General features: G+C 46.7%; 2 protein-coding genes across 4 annotated transcripts in view; one reads left to right on the forward strand and one right to left on the reverse strand.

Moving 5' to 3' along the window:
• Positions 1 to 12,571, reverse strand: part of AP1G1 (adaptor related protein complex 1 subunit gamma 1) — a 34,882-nt gene extending 22,311 nt beyond the window's left edge. Inside the window, exons 1-2 of one of the 2 annotated variants that reach the window (XM_056500674.1) lie at positions 12,239 to 12,571; positions 3,354 to 3,557 (exon numbers count right to left, since the gene is read on the reverse strand). In XM_056500674.1, coding sequence (XP_056356649.1) covers positions 3,354 to 3,554 — 201 coding nt within the window. In that variant the 5' untranslated portion in view covers positions 3,555 to 3,557; positions 12,239 to 12,571. The remainder of the gene's footprint in view (positions 1 to 3,353; positions 3,558 to 12,238) is intronic. The other variant, XM_056500673.1, reaches the window with a different exon arrangement.
• Positions 12,572 to 13,221: 650 nt separating this feature from the next.
• Positions 13,222 to 20,134, forward strand: ATXN1L (ataxin 1 like). 2 transcript variants are annotated; one of them, XM_056500677.1, is made up of 2 exons: positions 13,222 to 13,304; positions 13,610 to 20,134. In XM_056500677.1, exon 2 carries the CDS (start codon positions 13,720 to 13,722, stop codon positions 15,784 to 15,786), a length of 2,067 nt encoding a protein of 688 aa, XP_056356652.1. In that variant the 5' UTR covers positions 13,222 to 13,304; positions 13,610 to 13,719; the 3' UTR covers positions 15,787 to 20,134. The 2 variants fall into 2 exon arrangements, with proteins under 2 accessions (XP_056356652.1, XP_056356651.1); XM_056500676.1 differs by having other exon boundaries at positions 13,285 to 13,366.
• Positions 20,135 to 20,996: the final 862 nt, after the last annotated feature.

A 20,996-nucleotide genomic window follows, 5' to 3' on the forward strand; every position in this document is an offset into this window, starting at 1 on the left:
CTTTGCCCCTGCAGAAATGGCAACTGGGATCAATAGCAGAGATGAGATTCACAAGACCATATACATAATTTCCACCAGCACTCTACTAATTTGAAATTTGCTAGCTCCTTTTTACATCTTACACTTTTAAAATGAAAAACAAAAAATATCAACCACAGAGATATTCTGACATTACTATGCACTAAAATAGTTTTCTATAACAGATAACTAATCCACTACAATCTATGTTTACTTTTCTGACAGGGGAGTAGAGATCTATCCCTCACAAACAATTTCTGTAAGTCTGCTTTACAAACTAGCTGGGGCAGCAAGTAAGCATATACAATAGGTTTGAGGATGGGTCAGACAGAGCTAGCAACAGATCCATAGCAAAGGGGGCATGCACAGGCAAAGATATCTATGAGGTGTCAGGAAAAGGAAATCATGGCCCCAGCTAGACAGAAGCTTGAACAGGGCAACAGACACAGGTGAGATGCAAGAAATACACACATCACAGGAGTAAAGTTGCACAGTATATTGGTAAGAAAATTAAAGCTGAAGTGCCAGAAAAAGAAAGTGCTATGGACGAGTCCCAGTCCTGCAATCCTCATGGCACTAGAACACACACTCAATTGTTCACAGTGCTATCATATGTGAAAGTCCAGCTAGTGCAAGGGTGACAAATTGGTAAGAAAGGCTTGAAAGAATTAAATTGAGTTCAGTCTGCAAGATTAAAAGGGGATGAAAACCTCAAATAAATATCTCTGAACAGTAAGACCAGTTCTCTGCAAAGGTAACTGAATTTGCACAAATGCCCCAGATCAACCAGAGATAACGTACAGAACACTAGCTATCAAACTCTCATGTTTCCAGTGCTTTCTGTAAGAGAATAATGCACCTCTGAAACAACCTTCTTTCCTGGGTTTACAAGATACTTAAACAATCCTCTGCAAAAATGTGACATAAAATTGATGACATCTAAGCAACAGGGTAAGAGCCAATGAAGGCAGAAGATGAATGACTGAGGAAAAGCATGAGGAAACTGATGACTGCAACAGATACTCTGAGATACATTTCTAGTACTTCTGAATTTAAAAGATATTACTGAAATTTACCCCACAAAAGGTTGATGAGTTCTTGTTTCACTTGTATATAAATACATGCAAACTAGATTCATGCACAGCAATACTAAGAAACATGATCAGCTGAAGCTCTTACTAGGTGTAATTAGTGGAAAAACATCTTGATACTGATAAATCCATTTAATTGAAAGGAACAATTAAAATCTGTACTGTATCACTACTGTAACAGATACTACTGGCATGCAACCAGACTACAACTGATCCAACTTTTACTGGCATAGCCACTCTTCCAACTGGAATTTTTTTCAAATCGAAACAATGACAATAACAGTTACTTGACCATTTGTCCAGGCTGTCTGATGACTTCTAAACTCTAAACACATGGCCTTTGCACATGCTCAGGAGACAGCATGCCATCCAGTGCATATCAGGATGCACTGGCTAAATAGGCACTCATTCTCATACTTGTATACAAGAGATCCCAGGTGAAAGGTGAGAAGCCCTGGCTCGGACAGAAGTAGATTAAGCACTCAGTCCTGGTCACCCACACTGTTAGCTGCAGTCTGTTTATAGCTTTCACAGAGACTGTAACACCACTTGTGGTTTTCCAGTTCTTCAGTAAAACATCTTTCCTGCATATCCATCCTGTCACTCAGAAGCTTACTGCTGACAATGCAGGAATCTATCTGCAAGCCTAAACTGCTGGAACAGCCTATGTCCTCAATAGGTCCGCAGCTCACACAAACTGCACTCCTATACAAGAGTAGCACCTTGAAAGATTAATTCCAGTGATAAGTGGAAGGACACGCAAAGGTCTCTAACTCACTCACTTTTAGAATACTTGTTCAAACCCCTTCTCAGCATGTCCTCCTGAAATTGCAGCTGATAAATTATAAGTGAACCAAGGGCAATGAATGAAGTATCCTGCTCCCCAAATAGCCAGAATAGATGCTTCTTTTCGAGATGCAGAAAGCCTGGCAATAATGGATACTGAATAATCTGCTTTAGCCTTCTTTTACTAACAGTGAATGTACTATCACTTAAAAAAGCAGAAACTGAAAATTCCTGCTTTAGTTAGTAATACTATATTAGCAAATTTAGATAGTAATGGTAAATTATTAAATTAAAATGATAAATTATAATCTTCCTTATATGGATTAAATACTTGAGTAGCAAGATAGAAGAATGAAATTTAAATAATGTTCATAACATAGGCCAAACGTTGAAATTCTAGATGACACTTATCTGTAACACTTTTCATTATTCTTAAGGCTCCAAGATACTTAGCTTTAATTTTTGTGATAGAAGTTTCTCTTTTGGACCAGGAAGACTGGCTATTGAAAAGTGTTAAGAACAGAATAATGTACAAATTCCCTTGCTCTTTTTCAAAAACTTATTATTCTGAGAGAAGAATCCAGTAATATAGAAGTAAGATGAGGCACTTAATATGCTATAGGAGAGTCTGGACTCACTAATTCTAACTCTACCTGCAATTTGATTTCACTGGTTTGAGCTTACTGTTTCAGTGAGACATATTGGGATTGGTAAATCCAACCACAAATGGACAGACACATAAGACATGAAGCTACTTGAAGGGATACAACAATTTGACTGAATTAAGCTTTATTGAAGACCTAGATTATATTACTATTAACAGGACACTTACTGACTTCTAAGCAAAACTGACTATGCCCCAAAGACTAAGCAAAGCTAACCTTGTAGATAAAGAGCTTCAATCTTCCTGTCGCCATTTCCTAAAATTTCTGTCACAAATAGCACAATCAAAAATAAGCCAAGAGATGAAAAACTCACACCTGCATTCTCCATGTCACCTCACTAAGATGGGGATAAGGAACACCAACTTCTGACTGCCAGGAATAGACAGCTCTTTTCTGTCTCAAATACACTGCTTTATAAGGAAACTCTGAACTATGTATACTTTCCAGAAACAGAATTCCAAAGTGCTATTTGGATCCAATTGAAAAATATCCCTATGTCTTGGACCACGGTTTGAGCACTACTGCTCTGCAGGAACATGGATGGTAAGGAAGAGACAGTGTGGCAAAAGCAGACTAACCTCAAGTTTCAATACAAAATATGTAAGCCTCAAACAGCAAATCTCACTAAGAAAGTCTAAACTAACTAGCACAGGTTCAGAACATACATGAAAACAGACCTCAAAACATCCCGAGGGACAGCAGAATTCACCTAGGAATGCTCTGAACAAGTCAATATGCCCAAACACAGAAGACAGACTGCCTTATGCACAGAAGGCACCAAATTTTAACCTACCTGTCCAAAGTGTGCAGGGTATCCCAGCATGTGCATATACAGCAGCTTTGCCACGTTTCTGCATCGGTAGGTGTTATCTTCCTCTCGGAAGGATGAGCGGATAGCAGCACATTCCTTCTGGATCATCTCACGCTCCTCTGCCTGGGTTCTTGCTGTCCGGATGGTCCGGATCAACTCCCGCAGTCTGATGGGGGCTGGCATCCTCTGAGAGAACAAAGAGGTCTGTAAAACTTCCACTGTCTCTAAAGGCTTCATAATGGTCTGACACTTCCACGTATTCCTTTTTCTTTCTTACCCTACAATTATGTAAGCAAAAGAATGAAGAAAATATAGGCTACTTGAGTAGCATGGGTAAGAGTAACCTTGAGAACCCAAAGACTTCACTGTACCTCACATCTGCTCTTCCAGAACATTAGAAATGGGAACTACTGCAATTTGAGGTAGCTGTCAAGTGAACATATCACGACTCCCCACCTGAAACAGGCAGAAACAACACTCTGCAAGGTACTCTCATGGTCACATCATCTGCCTCTCTCCAGAGAAGCCAGGCTCCAAAGAGAACTGATCCCAGAATCATGACAACTTGGGATGGAAATCCTCTACAAAACACAACTCTGTTTAATAACTTGCACAAGATTTCATCTAAGTGCTTCAGACGGCCATGCTTCAAAAATCCTGCTAACTTGTGCCATACACACTTCCTTCTCAGAACTGTGGAAGTCAGCAGAAAAGCAAATGGAAGAGCAATCTTAAGTGTGTGGATATTTCAGAGAATCCTGTTTCAAAAAGAAACAATCAGGTTTACATCATCCTTTTATTACACCCCAATCAGAACAGCCCTTTCTGAAGCAAACAAGCCTGTGACATTACTGTCTGGCAGTACGGGTATGAAAGGTGTATATAAGAATACTCAGAATAATTTCACCTCACCAGATGGAATACTGACAGAGCCATCTGACCCAGAGAGCAATTTAGTCTGCCAAGTACCTATTAAGAGGAGAGCGGCTGTCAAACATAATCCAAACTTTAGGATTTATGTTCAAAAGTTGAACTTTTTAGTTCATGCTCAGCAAAGCTGACTTCTGACTTTCAGAGAACTCAGACTATATAAACATCTTTATAGCCTTCTTTTATCCATGCCAGACTGCAAACAGAACTGAGCTCTTCTGGTAACAGGTATCAGACCAACTTCTAAAAAGTTTCCCTGCTAGTCTGCTACAGATTTTGCCTGGGTCACCATTCCCCCTGAACACTGTGTCATACATTTTAAGCATTGCCTTATAAGAGAAAGACATGCATTCAGGTGCTGGCTTACATGACACCACAGAACAGAGAGGCTGGGACACAGCTAACAGCTTTTCTCTGCCTACAGAAAAGCAGAGAGAGATGCACATACAAGTAAAGGTGGCCTTACATTACGCCAGACAAAGGCAGTTCTGAGTCCCGATTATAAACTCATACTACGCTAGCCCTCTTCAGCCAAACCGTGTAGACTCCTCACATTTAACTTCCCCATTTTCATACTTTAATAAGCTTGAACTTACAGAGACACAAAGCAGTCAGTTTTGAAAATGGAAGAGTAGAGATAGTCTTCCTGCATAAGGAAACTCCATACCCAAATGCTGACATGTGTAGGAACAAGACTATTGGACACATTAATCCTTACTCTTGCCTTGTCTCTCTATGTGAATTCACAACATTGCCTCACATTTCTGTAATATGAATAAATTAACAGTTGTAATGCACTCATGCTGTACTAACACACATAACAGAAATAGTCACAGAGAAGTAAGAAATCCATCTCCAGAACAAGCCCTTGCATGGCCACTACCCTTTGCTGCCATGCCTGCATGTAATACAGCTCTGCATCCTTTCTGAAGGGGAAGCAAAATGCTGCATGCAGAATGTAAGGGGTAGATGTAATATTAATGTATTTATATAAAATGCCTTCTATTTTTTGCCTCACTATTATTTTCCTGAAAACTGGTAACACTGTGGAGTTTTGACTGCAAAGTCTCAGCTTGTGTATTTCACAATCATATCATAATCCCAAAAATCTCTTTCCTGCGTGGCAATTGTCCATGTTAAGCGGGGAATTTTTAAGCCTGGACTCACCTACTACACACATATCACATGATTCTAAACTGATCTTGATACTCCTACATTCTTGTCAGAAAATTGGGCAGAAGTTACAAAGATATAAGTGCTACTGCAGAAATATTGATCTGCAGTCTATAGGCAATAATTTCATAATCACAAAGATCACTCATGTGCAGCTCATGCTGAAAAAGGTACTTCCACTGTGCTCACACTGGCATTCCTGAGACAGTGCACCAACTGGCACATGCAAAAAACAGCTTGCCCTCTTCCTCCCAAAGGCAGACCTGAGACATCAGTCTGCCTTGTGCAAAGACAGGCATCAGTGAGAACGTGTGGCTTTGGGACACCAAAGTGGAGTGAAAAGAGGTGAAGGGTTCAGTCCAGCATGAATCTACACTTACGCTACAGCTCCGTACCCTAGTTAAGCTTATCTAAAACGTTGCTGTTCCTGAGAAGATAAGCAGAGGCTACTACTAGTCTAGCTATTAAAACCATGACTGACTCCTTTATTTTAAAGAAAGTGTTCTTTACAAAGTTTTTGAAACACTAATACGTAACCTGCAAACAAACTGAGGTTTGCCAACAAATTGTTTTGATATCACAAGTTGTTTTGCTCCCACTCTGTATCTGAAGGTTTATAAACTGCTGAACACTGATATCTGCAGCCTATGACTTGTACAAGCCCACTCCTTTCCTTGCCAGTGCACCAAATCTTCCTGCAGGTATGCCCATGGAAGGCTTCAGCATCTTAAGCTTGGCCCTGGAAACAGAAAATAAAAGGAAAGACTGCCTAAACAGTTCTAGTTGATGGAAAAACAGAATTCAACAATGTTACTCTGTGAAGTACAGTTTTTAATGAATTTTCTTTTTCATCCATCTCTGGTGTTCAGGCAGGACTTCCTGTCACACTGAGAAGGCAGTTACAATGACAACAAGCTGAAGATCTAGTTGGACTTCACCTGAATATCATTCAGATATTGAACTAAGTGAATAGTCAGTATTTACAAATGTCCTTAAATAAATAATTAGCAAGGCACACTGTAAAGATTATTTTTCCTTCTCACTTCACTACCACAGGAAAGTAAGCAGAACCAGCACTTTAGATAGCAAAGAATTAATGAATGAGACTCAAGAACCAGTTTCTGAGGTTTCCTGCTGTTCTCACTTGTGAAACAACCAACGCAGTTACACAGAGTCTAATCTGAAGGACAAAGAGCAACTGTATCACACACACACATCCTACCTGATGAGAACAGAACAATTCAGAACTGCTGTGATGAGGACAATATCAAGGACAAAAGACAGAGCTGTGATTTACTTTCCAATATTCAGAACTTCTATCCTCATGCTGCAACTACGTACTTTTTTTTAGTCAATATCAAATAATTCAGCTTTTTTAAAAATATACCTTTGAATCTGTCCCATACAAAAGGTTTTCCACCCGTCTATGTAAAACAGTATATTCTCCTCACAGATCACCTTAGATGTTCATCCTTGAAGCTTGAGCTCTTCTTGTGTATACTCTTCCAGTATTTCAACACAACGTAATTCCCATGCAATGTAGTACACTGCATTTTCTTCCCCTCTACAAGAAAGTGTTCTCTTAATACCAAAAATTCTTGCATCAGTTACCTGCTCTTTGCCCTCAGTGCCTTTAAAACTCTTCTGCATGCTAATGCACTGGAAATCTCATCGCAGTTCGGAGTTCCAGGCATTTCAAGTAACTGTAAGCAGTAGTTACTGCAGATGAGAAGAAACTTTGTACATGAGAACACTTAAATTCAGAAACATTACAGAAGAGATTAACATTTACCTAGTCTCAGCAATTTCAAAGCCTATTATAATGCAAACAGACCTTTACTGCAGCAATGGGAAGACAACTATGTAATCTAGCAACAGCAGACAGTGGAGCTTCACTTTAGCTGGTGCCTATGTGCTCCTTAGAACTTCCTCCAAAGAAGCAAATCTTGTTCTTCAGGATTAGTTAACATTCTTCCCCAGTACAGACACATCCGTTTATTCTTTGCACATCAACATAAATGACAAGGCAGTTTGTAGAAGCTGTTACCTATTTCCTCCTCTGGTTTAAAAGAGGAGTTTCTTTCCGTGATTTCTTTGCTAATTACAAGCCCCAAAAATCAGGGATGATCTCTGAAGACTTGAAAAGAGCCTCCTAGTTAATATTTACAATATATGGTAGGGCTGCACACAAAATTCTTCAGCCTTACCAGATCTGTTTCCATATTCTCATTTCTAAAGCCTTGCTCCTTAGAAGAACCTACTATCAAGACCAAAACTTCTGAGAGAGTCAGAGACCTAATTCAGATTAGTTCAAGTTGTATAAGTGGCTGGTGTTTAAGTTCCTTAGAAAACAGAATTCCAGCTTCTTTCCTGCAATCCAGAGACTAGGAAAGTGGTCACCTCAATGATTCTCCCCTATTCAGTAATTCTTCCCCTGAACTAATAAAAAGGCATTTTCTCTCTTTGTGTGTCTCATTCCTACCATACAAAAGTGGAAAAAAAAAAAAAAAAAAAAAAAAAAAAAAAGAAAACAAAAATCTTCATATATTAAACCATTTAGTTTTCATTTAAACTGTACTAATAAATCTCTCTTTTCTCCTCTTTTATGGTCTGATACTAGTGAAGCTTGTCATGTTTGAAAGTTAAAGATTTTATTCAAGAGGCCGTTGTACCAAAAATATTGAGTACAGAACTTGACCAGAAGTCCCTCTTAATATACTGTCACATTCAAAAAAATTTATATTTACAACACACGCCTAATATTACCAAAAACACCTTGAAAATGCTCAAGTGCTTCAGTCAAGCTACCAGGAATTCTAGAGTAAAGATAAAGGATAGTCCTTAAACATTGAGTTGAGAACACGTCCCCTGGAAACTATTCAGAAATGTTAGCTTACATGTAAAATATCTCATGTGTCTCTAAGACAGTAAAACTTTAAAAAGTAACAGCTGTTTTAAAACTTCTTTAGTACAAACTATCAGACATTTAACATTTTAACATTCCAATATTATTCAGCCTTGAATTCTGGAAATGTTAAAACATTAAGGCCACCAAAATTAATGAAATTATTCACAGAAAAGCTCTACTGTTTGTGGAAATGGTCTGAATTTTCAGTTGTGGTGTTATACACACCAAGTTACAGCTTTTCCTGTAAATAACATTTCTGAACTTGTTTCTGTCTAGAAAACATACCAAGCCTGAAGCCCCCAAGGCTGAAACAGCATACATTTCAAACACATCTAAAATACACAACTCCAGTTGCTCCATCCCAAAGCACGCATAAGCAATCACACTCCCCAAGCAATCCCAGCTTTTGGGAAGTTACACAACTAAAGCCAGACTCAACTCCCAACTGAAATCAACAGCAGAACTCCCCTACTTGCTTAGGTACAACTGAATCCAGCCAAGTACACACAACAGCAGAGGATCTGTCCAGACTCTGTGAAAGGAGTAGTTGCAGTGTTGATACCCAAAACTGATGGCCTCAACTCCTATCACTAGGTTTCCCATTCCTATCAGAACTTTAAAAGAAAAATACATTAGCAGTAAAACCAGAAACATACTCTCCACGCAGACATGAGGGTGTCAACAAATGCAGAGATATTGGTATATGGCCTAGTATTATCAATACTTATACAGATAACAGTAAATATTAAATTATTATAACTATTTATACAATAAACACCAAAGCAAGGAGAACCATCATCATCACAAAGGGCAAAGGCAACACAAATGGGTCAAGAGCAACCAACCATGTAAACATGTTAAGTGAGACAATTTCTCATGAGGAAAAAGCTATTGGATGCAATAGAGAACTAGAAAGCAACATCAGAAAATCAGAAAGCAATTCAGTGAGCAGGGGCTTTCAAAATGCATGTTCATAAGGCATCAGAGTTACACTTTGCTTTATGCAGAGACCGCTGGAGGGGAGCCGGAGAGGTCAAATAAGAAAAACGTACCCCAAAACAAGAGAAACAGTCTTTGAAGAAGAAATGGTCCCACTTCCATTAGCCACCAACAAGAAATGCAGCACAACAGCACTCAAGAAGCAAGGCTTGGTGCTGCTCCAGGGCTGAGAGGAGGAGGAGAGGCAGAACAGAGACTGAGGACAATGCGCAGATCCCACCCAATTCCACTGCAGACCCCTCCCCACTCCCTGCTGACCCCAGAGCACAAGGCAGCACCTCACATGAGCGATCCCATTCCTGCACAGCTGGGACAAACACCAAACCCAGAAACTCCTGAACTGCCTTCAATAGACACACTGAGCTCCCAATCAGTACAAACATTAACCTCAACAACTGCCAAAACTGGTAGAAGCTAAAAAATGTGGGAAGAAGAATGAGCACAGCTATACAGCTGACCACCATGACAGATAAAAGCAGAATTCCAGATTTTCTGGCTTCTGTTTCAAACTGCAATCATTACTGACCTACATTATCTTTGTACTTATCACCTGCTTCCAATTTCCTCACTATTCTAATCTATGAGGTAATCTGGTTATTTTACTTCCTGTTCACTTTCCTGCAGAGTTAAACTTTAAATAAAAAAAGCCACTACTTTGCCACAAAGAAACCCCACACCCCTCTATGTCCTAGCTAATGTCAGATGAAAGATAAGATGCACATTTTTACATTCATTAATATAAACTTACAGCAAGCCACCTAACTTCAGCTATGCCCTTAGAAGTTCTAATCTTTGATTTTACTTGTGGCGTTTCTGCCAAATAGCAGATACAGTTTGAACTAATACCTTTGATATCAGCAGATTCACTCGTACTCACATTAATGCAGCTCTGTTTTTAGTGTTACAGCCTCATCATATATTTACTTATTAACTCAACACTCTCCTTCAGTGAAGTAATGGTCCTACTAAGGCAGAACAGACCCTTTTCCCCAGAGAACAGCTGAGTATAATCTAGAACAAATCAGCATCACCTGCACTCAAAAGAAATTGCTCTATCATTAAAAAATGTGATGAGATCAGACAACCCATCCCCTGAAGTTACACAGGGCCAGCTCACAAATACAAACATTCACAGTGGAGAGGCACAAGCAGCTTTACTGAGTGCCACCACTTTTAGCAGCAGTAGAGAGCCCTCACACTTGGCAAGCTGACATTCCAAACCTGAACTGCACTAACCAGGGCTGGCTCTGTGTGCCTAAGGACAGGCAGCTTGGACTCCTGTGCCACTGTCCACAACCTTCTCACACCTGGCCTGACACACTCACTGGGCTCATTGTACAGCGATGGCACTACAGAATGCTGCACACAGAGGAGCTACCAAGCATCAGAACATTCCTGTTATCCCGTAACCTCTCACAGGACACCACCAAGGTGCTGCTGGATCTTTCCATCTCTACCATGCCACCTTCAAGAAAACAGATCAGCAGTCACAGGAACAGAAAAGAAAAGCAAAACAAAAAGGAAGAAAATGATTTTTTCATCATAAAAGGAGGAAATATGAAAGTTATCTTACACATTGGAAGCAAAACTGCATCCCTTCACAAAACTACTACCTAAGACTTACTCTTCCCTTCTCAAGACTATAAAGGAATATAAATACTTTTCCTTCTCCCAGCATGGGAAAATGGAACGGTTCACACCAAACTCCTCAGGAACAAAAACACAAAATCTCCTGCCTTCATTCAGCTCTCGAGTTCCCAGGAAGTTTTCAAAACCCTGAGCCAAACACCAGAGAGCACACAAGTAAACAAATGAAAGAATTTGGCAACAGAATGTGATATACAATCAAACAAAGGAAAAAATAATTCAGAGAAGAAGTAGCAGGAAATGAGTAAAAAAAAACTGTTGTGCACTATCACACAGAAGTTAATCACAAGAAAAAGGGGGAAATTAATTCCTCTGTTATTTTAAATGTAGGCTACTAGGACCATCCTTAAAGGATTCCCCAGCAATTACAGGGGAAAACACACATATATTTTACTGTTTAAGCCACTATAGACCAAACACTTTTTGGCCACACGTGACATTGCTATCCTTTCAAAGATGTTCTATTGGGATTCTGTGCTGTCCCATTAACATTTCAAGAAACTGAAATTTGTCGCTCAGCATTTTTACACACCACTTTCAACATAATAAAACACACACCTGTTCCACCTGTTAACTTTTAAAACAATGTCTACTATAAAATAAATTTCAATTCATCTTAGAGCTCGTGCGAGAACTCAACCAGCCTTGAAGAAGGGACTTGAAGGCGCCCTTACAGAGCGGCCGTCAGACAGCAACTCGCTGCAAATGCCTTTAGCGAGACCGAGTACCGCCCGCTTCCATTAAAACCCACGAATGGTGAGCACTGCAGACACTGTAATACGCGCAAAGCTTGAGCAGCCTAGGCAATAAAACAGCGAGGGAAGGCCGGGCACAAGCCCCGGCTGCTCCCGAGACAGCAGCGGGCCACAGCACGAGCCAGCTCCAGAGGAACGCGCTCCCGAGCCGCGGGGACGGGCCCGAGCAGAACCCGCAGCGCCGTCTCCCTGGCGGAGAAGGGCCAGGGCAGGCACGGAGCGCTCCCAGCCCCGAGCAGAAGGCCCCGGGACGCAGGGCAGAGTTCGAGGCGGCCGGACCGCCGGGCAGAGGCGGCGAGAGGGCAGGGGCGGCCGCGCGGACAGAGCGGCCGAGGCCCAGCCGCGCAGTTCGGGGCGGACAGAGGCCCCGAGACTCGCGGGGCCCCAGGCGGCAGGAGCTGGAGGTCAGGGCAGGCCCGGCCTGGGCAGCGGAGGCCCGAATCGGTCCCACTCACCAGGCCGGTCCCTGCGGCAGCAGCGGCGGACAGAGCCGGGCATTCAAAATGGCGGCGGCGCGGCCGCAGCACCGATACCGCAGGCGGAGGGATCCGCGCGCCGGCTCGCTCCCCGCTACCCCGCAGGCTCTCTCGACCGCGGGTTGGAGCCCGACCGCGCCGGGCTCGGCGGGAACGGGGCGAGGATGGAGAGAGGGCGATGCAGCACCGCCGGTGGCGGGACGGAAAATGCCGCTCGCACTACTTTTCTTGGCGGAAGTACCCGTGAGGTTGGGCTTAGAAGGAAAGGTGCGTCTGCACCGTGGCAGTCCCTGATGACGTCACGCGCCGGGCGGTCCCGGCGGCGCGCGCTCCCCGCGGCGGGGCCGGGCGCGACACGTCGCCCATATCTGTGGTTCCGGGATCGGGGGATTCCGAGGCCGGCGGGGCCAAGCCACTCTCGCCCGCCGAATCTCGCAGTGTTTAAATGTCCACCGGGGATGGGGGAGCGCAGACTGCGGCAGTAAACGAGGTGTCTGTGGAAGAGGGTAGAGACCCACCCCAGCCCCAGGCAGCTCTTCTGTCCCCACTTCCAGGGCTTTATGTCCCATTAACGATCACTGAATGATGAACTGCAGCACAGGGCCGGCCGGACACTGCGGCGGTGCGAGAGAGGGCACAGGCACGTTCAGACCGAAGGCTCTCGCAGGGAAGCCGGGTCACGCTGCCACGGGGCCCGCACTGCGGGCCAACCGCTGAGAGAGTCCGTCTGAGGCGCGCAACCAACAAAAGCCGCACAGCGCTGCCGCCAGGTGACTGGCGCTGTGCGCCCGGGCCCAGGCCCTTCCCGCGAGCCGGGCCGGACCGAGCCCCGGGCGGACGCAGCTGGTTGCCACGGCAACGGCGGCGTGGTGCCCCGTGACGTCATCCAGGAGCGGCGGAATGACGACCACGGCGATGGGCGAGCAGTTCCGGCGGCCGCTGCGTGCGTCATTGACATGCGACGCGTCATTGCCATGCGCCAGGGCTGGGGAGGAGCCGGTCCGGGCACCGGGCGGGCCCGCGGGGCCGGTCCGAGCCATGGCGGGTGAGCCGCGGGCAGCGGGCGGGCAGCGGGCGGGCCCGCGGGGCCGGTCCGAGCCATGGCGGGTGAGCCGCGGGCAGCGGGCGGGCCCGCTGGACCCCATGGGGCGGGGTGCGCGGCAGCGCGGCCGGGGTTTTCGGGCCGGGGTTTTCGGGCCGGGGTTGGGGGCGGCGACCGGGCTCGGTCGTCTTCCGTCCCCGGCGTTCAGAGCCTGGGGCTGGGGTCGTGGCTGTGCCCGTTCCCGGAGCCGGGGTTGGGCCGCCCCCCGTCCTGAGGCTGGGACTCATGGCTGCCTCTGTTCGGCGCAGGTGAGGCGGCGGCCGGCGGCGCGGATCCCGCAGCCCGCGCGTGGCAGCCGCAGTGGGTGCCCCCATGAACGAGCGTCGCGGCCGCGGCTGCCGGGACATCGCCGGGCGCCATGAGAGCGGGCCACGAGCGGAGCCAGGAGTGTCTCCCGCCAAAGAAGCGGGAACTCGCCGCCTCCAACACCGGCAGCGAGGCGGGACGGGCGGGGGCAGCCCAGGGCTCGGGCGAGGGCCCCGAGTGGGCCCGCACGGCTCGGCCGGCTCCCGCCGCACCGCGCTACGCTCCTGGCGAGGCCCCCGAGGCGGCGCCGGGGCTGACGGTGGACCAGTACGGGATGCTCTACAAAGTGGCAGCACCGCCTGCCACCTTCTCTCCCACGGGCCTGCACCCCGTGGTGAACGTGAGCCCCCTGCCCCCTGCCTTCAACGTGACCTCGCCCATCATCCAGCACCCGGCGGTGCCCTTCCCCTCCATCCACTATGCACAGATCCCTTCGGCTTCCCTGCAGCTCATCGGTTCCCACTACACAGTGCCCTATGCTGTTCCTCCTGCCTTCCTGCCTAGTCCTCTCCTGTCTCCTTCCACCAACCTCACTGCCCCCCATGTCCCCCACTTTGTGCCATACGCCTCCCTGTTCACGGAAGAAGCTGCTCCTTCCCCCCAGACTACCTCTCCCACCCACAGCTTCAACAAATCCACCTCTGCAGCCTCTCCTGGGCAGATGCAGCACCACACTGCGCCCCAACCACTGGACATGGCGCCGGGGAGAATTCCTGTTTATTATCAGATGTCCCGCCTCCCACCAGGGTACTCGGCCTATGAGGCACCTGTAGCAGGTGGGAGCCCAGAGTCTCCTCAGCAAGACAGTCAGCTGAGCTCAGAGGTGGCTGCGGCCAATGGTGGGCAGAGGCCCCTGGAGCAGAGTGTGGCCAGGAGGCCCAGCGAGGCTGTGGACTCTGCCAGCAGTGCAGCTGAGGACTGTCTGCCCCCAGGAGCTGCGGCAGGATGTATGGGTGATGGACAGTTCCTTCCAGGTTACCAGATGCTGGGAAGAGAGATCTCTGTGCCTACTCACAGGAGCACCCCAGATGCTGATCTGGAGGTTCAGAGGGTGGTGGGGGTGTTGGCATCTCAGGATTATCATGTTTTGGCAGCCCAGAGGAAAGATGACCTAAGCCCTTTGAACCTTTGCCATAATATGTCTGATGGGCAGGGAGACGTGCTGAGGAACACCACAGACAGGGCTGCAGCTGGGCACAGCCAGTCGCGGAGCCCGTGCGGAATGTCCCCCGAAGAGACTGTTAGACAGAGGCAGTTAGCCAAAGGAATGGTGGTAGCCAACGGCAAGCCAGTACTTGTTCCCGTTGGATCTGAGCCTGTCAGGTCTTCCACTTCAGAAGCCCTGGTGAGGGAGAGCCCAGATGCACAGGCTCGAGGAAATGTGCTTGAAAAGGAGCTGGGCCAGTTGCAGCCACCCAGCTCCTCACAACTGCCCTCTCACTTCATGAAAGGAGCCATCATCCAGCTGGCGACGGGAGAGCTGAAGCGGGTGGAGGACCTGCAGACTCAAGACTTTGTTCGCAGTGCGGAGGTGAGTGGAGGCCTGAAGATCGACTCCAGCACTGTGGTGGATATTCAGGAAAGCCAGTGGCCTGGGCTTGTTGCACTGCATTTTGTGGTTGGGGAGCAACAAAGTAAAGTGAGCATTGATGTACCCCCGGAGCATCCCTTCTTTGTGTATGGCCAGGGCTGGTCCTCCTGCAGCCCTGGGAGGACTGCTCAGCTCTTTGCTTTGCCCTGCCACAGGCTGCAAGTGGGGGATGTCTGCATATCAATCAGTTTACAGAGCATGAATGGCAACTCTGCTTCTCAGGCCAACTCCCCTCTCACGGATCAGCTGGTATCTGCTAGGGAGAGATTGGAACTAACAGCTCAGAGGCCCAGAGAGCCATCTGACAGAGCTGCTGAAAGGAAGAGCCACACAGATAGAACCAGCACAGCCCAGAGCTCTCATACAGAATCTTCTCAGCCTGAGGCTGGCAGTCTGTACAGTTTGGCCCCAGGCTTCCAAAGATACAGTGTGCAGGCAGAGGAGCCTCGGGCCTCTCTGCTCCGTCCCTCTTTCATTCCCCAGGAGGTCAAGCTGTCTATTGAAGGGCGTTCGAATGCAGGGAAATGATCCCTTGGAGGTGTGAGCTGGAGTGGCCACAGCAGGTGAGCCTCACCATCAGGTGGAGGAATTGCACAGACTCTGTCACAGGCTCACCAGCAAAGGCTGCTCTCTTTGCCTTGCAGGAATAGCTCCATTCCAGTTCCATGGCTGACCAGTTCCTCTTGCTGAGTCAGGAGGGCTCCAGTGCCTCAGGGAGCAGCAACAGGCTAGCTGGGGTGGGGAGCAGGGATGTGCTCATGAGTGTGTGATGAGAGCATTCCAGAGGTTGGAGGCTGGGGCTTTCTCCTACCTCCTGGGATAAGTGACTCCCTGCAGGGCAGGGGTGAGCATTCGGGGCAGGTAGGGAGATGAGGAGGGCAGACTTGGCTTAAGGTAGCAGATAAAATTGCTGAAGATTTTATTCCTCCTTTCTCATGATGGGGAGAGATGGGTCCCCACTGGAGTTTGGAGTCTCTACTCCCAGTATCCCCTTTCTTCACACATGCACTTTAAAAGGACCGTTCACCGATGGAGCTCTCAAGGGCAGGATGGAGGTGCTTCTCTGGTGGTTCTGATTAATGTCTCTTCCACTGAATCCAACTGCTCTTTCTTCTTGCAAAGAATGTACAGATTTGAATGAATTACAGAAATTCAAGAGGAAGGACCAAAAGGATGGGCTTGGGTGCAGGTGAATAGGGAACTTGAGCACTTGAGATGGGACACAAGTTGGGATGGGAGATGTTTGTTTCCTGCTATAAAGTTTACTTAGTTGTTTTGCCACCAAATCAAATCTTTCTTCCCATATTAATAACTCAAAAAAATCCCCTCCTGGGCTTACAGCTTTTGCAGAGGTTTAACCTAGGGATGAATGGGGTTGGACTTTTTTGGTTGGGGTCTTTTATTGGTTTGAGTTTCTTTTTTTAATCTGGAGCAAAATACATTCAGCATTCTCTACAGAAGGGTGAAAACATCCTTCTGTGAGAAGACTGATGCTGTTTTGTAATTAAGTCAGAAAAATGTTCCAGATGGCTAATCCTTCCCTGCAGGCAGTTTCCTGAATAAGCTTTAGGCAAGAGACAAGCGTTTGTGCATGTGCAGGTAAGGTACAAAGTTTGTGCTAGTACAACTCTATGATTAATGTACGGACTCCAAAAATATTATAGCATCACAGGGCATTTTTGGGGTTGTTTTGTGTTAGTTTTTCTGATGCTTCATTTTGGACTTCCTCTGTAGAACAATGTGGTAAAATCAACAGTAGTCTTTTTCATGGTGAGATTTAATACAATTGTGTATGAATACCTGATTGTGGTGATAACATTCTATTGAGTGAAGGCTCCTGTAGTTACACTAATCTGCCCTCTCTGATGGTGTATTATGACACCATTGCTCAGCTAGGATAAAGAATAGTCACTGTTCTGGTGAGAAAACAGTTTTCACTGACTTAAGCTGGGTTGAGTATTCCTTGTGTTCAGGTGCCCATCTCTGTGCTGGGACCAGGCTTTGGAGAGGGCCTTTCTTGGTGTGCAGAGTCCTGATGTTCAGTATGCTGTTCCTGTCTCCCTGCTTTCATCTGCCTGAAATCTGTCAAGTGTGCCTGACTCTTGGGGCACCAATCCTCTGTGTCACAGAATGGTGTGTGTCAGCACCTCTTCTTGCAGTGGTGCTGTCTCAGGGCTGTTCTGCACTCCCCAGGAGTGTGTCCTGTAACTGGTTGGCTTCTGCTGACTGTGCCATGGACACATGCTCTGCCTGTGTATTGCAAATTAGTCTCCAGAATGTCCCTTTCATCCCAGCCTCAGTCCTGTTTTCCTAGCACACTGCTAGCCATTTCTGTTGCCTTTAAGATGCCTGCACCAGGACAGGCCTTAGGTGAGATATGTGCTAATCATGCCCTCAGTGTTTGTGCCTCACGGGTTCTCCAGAATGATGCTGCCTGTATCACGCGTAGCTGCTCCCAAATGACACACTACTTCTTCTAGTTTCATCAGCTGCATTTGGGATGTGTGAAGTCACAGTGATGCTGTTGTGTGAAGATTCTGCCTCCTCAGGTGCAGTAGCTGAGGGAACAGATGCTGTTTTCACAGCCCCGTTTGTCAGTGAAGTGTCCAGCTGGCCCCTTCCTCACCTGTGGGTGTCACAGCTCCTGCTGACTGGACTCTCCCATGTAAAGCTCTCTATTAATGTTGGCAATGAGTTCTTAATGCTCAGGATATCTGAGGTGTCTGTGGCCAAAGGCAGGAGGCAGAGGAGCCCAGGTTCTCATGCCTATTTTATGCCCGGTGCATGCAGAGGAATTCAGGCGCTTGAGAAAGGGATCTCTCATACATACGGTGTGTGAATGTAGAGGGGCTGGGTACACCACAGAGGCAGTGTCTGAGCAACTGAGCCCCTGCAGCATCTCTGAACACTGGGGTCTGTCTTCGAGGAAGGGTTTGGAGAGCCTGCCTTGCACCATGTGTGTTACAGTCACTCCTTGATCTCAGCTGCACTGTGCAGTGCTCTGAATGGGCAGTACTGAATGGGCAAGATGCCCTGTGGCTTCAATAGCTTTGTACTGTAGGCAGGTGAAGGGCTGTGAAGGTGCTTGCCCTGTTGTTTACCTGGCTGCTGACCTGGACTTTGGCTTGCTGCACCTCTGTTGGATGCAGTCCTGAGCTCTGTGGAACAGGCCAGGGTGAACTGGGCCTTGGTGCTTTTACCCAGACTCCTGCCAGTCCCGCCGTTGTGTTCAGCTGCCAGCTCTTCCCTGGAAGCAGTGGTTTGAAGCACAGCTCATGACGGGGGACTAAGTGAAGAATCTGTGTGTCTGGCTGTCTGCCCCAATGGGTGGGCAGGAGGGGGCCACTGGCAGCTTTCCAGCCCAGCTCAGCAGTACTGGTATCACAGGAACTCTTCCTTACTGGGCAGGGCTGTATGGCTTAAAACCACAGTGGTGGTTGTGCTGAGCTCTGAGGCTCTCCTGGGACAGGGAGTGTGAGACAGGCTCTGCTGCAGGGAGGAAGGCTGTGAATGAACCCATGGAGAAGGCTTTTATTTCTTGGGTTTACAGGGAAAGGAGATAAAGCCAGGAAGACATTGCCGAGTGGGATGGTTACCTGGGCTTGTCTGCTGGCAGAGATGTGACAGACTTCTCAGAGAAAAGTACCATGTTCCTGCTGCTATTGTGAAGGCTAGGAGAGCTATGGTCTGTCCTGCCTGGAGGAGGAGGAGGCCCTAATCTTATCCAGCTCACGCTCTGTAGCAGGAGTCTGTGGGATGCAATAATGGGTGTCTGTAGCCGTCTGTCCCGTCCCATGGAACGTGCAGAGCCCAGCCTGTCTCTGGGCTGTGCACTCACAGCAATGAGCGCTCGTCACTACCAGACTATGCAGAGGAAGCTCTGTCTGGAAGGGAGGGAAGCTGCAGAGGCCTCTCTGCCTTCCCCTTCCAGCTGCTGAGCAGCTCTTTATATTGCACTTTTCACATTAAGTGTCCCTGTCCCCACCCCACACTCCAAGTCACTTTGTCCCGTAGAGAACTAACAATCCTTGTTACTCAGAAAATATTGTAAAAGAAACTACAGCAGCTGGAGTAGCCCAAATGCTAGTTCCTGCCCGCAGCAGCACACGTGCCTTTCCCCAGCATCACTCACAACTGCTCCTTGTCTTTCAGCTGTGCTAGAGCATGACACTTACCAGAAGCTGCTAAGACGGCTACAAATACACATTCTGTACATTTTGGCCCAGGGTGTTCCACATATAGTTTAAAATGCTGATGGTCCAGGCCCTTCCACGGCCTTCACACTGCCTGCCAGGGACAGAACTGCCCCTAAGGTCCTTGCAGGCTGCTGCCCACCCTGCCAACGTGCCCCTGGCACACTCGAGTTGGTTTTGGCTTTCATGGCACCTTAGCACCGGGGAGGGTCTGCTCAGAGAGAGACACGGGGGAGCTGGCTGGGCTGCCCTGAGGCAGAGAGATGTTTGTAGATAAGTGCTGACCCCTCACTATAACCCCCAGTATATGGCTGTATTAACATGTAACCGATGCAGTGTATCTAAAGCCTTAGAACTAGTCAGGTGCTCCTCTCCAACTTTGTCCCCGTCCCTTTCCTCCTACCCGATCTTTAACAAAGCATTAATAATTCTAAGGATAATCTCTATTTTGTTGTGCTTTTTTTGTAACTGTTTTAAATAAATCAATTTGTACTGTATATTTGTACTTTGGTGAGATCCTTTTTCCTGTTTTACCATTTTAAGTCTGTACTTGCCTACAAACAGATTGTATTTTTATTGTTAATGCTTTTATGAATATTGCATTTAACTTGTTGACTCTGTAAACACAGTATATATCTATATACATATATATATCTATATATAAACCAATAGCTTTTCCTTTGGTGTTTGAGACTTTTTGCTTGTCTGCAGTATTAGTGGTCATTAGTGTGTGGCTTCTCTGGATTTACACAGTGATCTGGAAACCCATGTTAAGGGAAAGATACAGATGGATGTAAGCCATAATTGTGTGTTTGCTGATACTTTTGTGTTGTGTGGTCTCTCCTGAACCTCTTGGAATAAAGATAAGGTATCAGTGATGCTACAGGGAAAGCTGCAGTTGCACATTGCAGAGTAAAGGTGCACCTCTGCTGGGCAAGCAAAACACGAGGCAGAGCAAAAGCAGATAGTGCCAGAAGCAAACTGGGGGTTTGAGTATGAAAACAAACAGAAGGAAGGATAAAAGTGAGAGATCAGAGAACAAAGGAGGACATGAATAAAGGAACATGGAACTGAACAGCTCTTTTACAGTGCCTTTTCCCAAAGAGAGGGAAGAAGGGATGGCTCCTGGGTGTCAGTTCTACATGATGAATGAACATCATGTTAAAACAGCTTCTGTACAGGGAGGAAACTAGATGTTGCAGTGACAGGTGGAAAAACTTCCACTGAAGAGGTTTAATGATGTTTCCTAGCAGCATCCCCAAGGCTGGCTGTGAGAGTGGTTCATTATTGCCAGAAAAATGCAACATTATGCATTTTGAAGGCAACTATTTTAACTAGGGCTTTAAGGGACTGCAATCAGACATTTTTCAAACTGAAAAATGAGGAGGAAATGAGGGTTTTAAGTAGTCTGATCAAAAGGTTTTGCTTCTTGTTTTAACTTCACTCTTCTGGTCTCAAGTAGCAGTCTTGTGGTCACCATTTCGGACTTAAAGAAGAGAAACAGCTATCAGAGAGAGGACAGTACTTGCCAAGGTGTTTGAACCA

Source organism: Oenanthe melanoleuca, chromosome 11 (assembly GCF_029582105.1).
Source record: "Oenanthe melanoleuca isolate GR-GAL-2019-014 chromosome 11, OMel1.0, whole genome shotgun sequence".
Lineage (NCBI taxonomy): Eukaryota > Metazoa > Chordata > Aves > Passeriformes > Muscicapidae > Oenanthe > Oenanthe melanoleuca.

Excerpts from the sequence above, each read along its gene's own strand:
- ATXN1L (XM_056500677.1), top strand. The coding sequence starts at position 13,720 with ATGAGAGCGGGCCACGAGCGGAGCCAGGAGTGTCTCCCGCCAAAGAAG.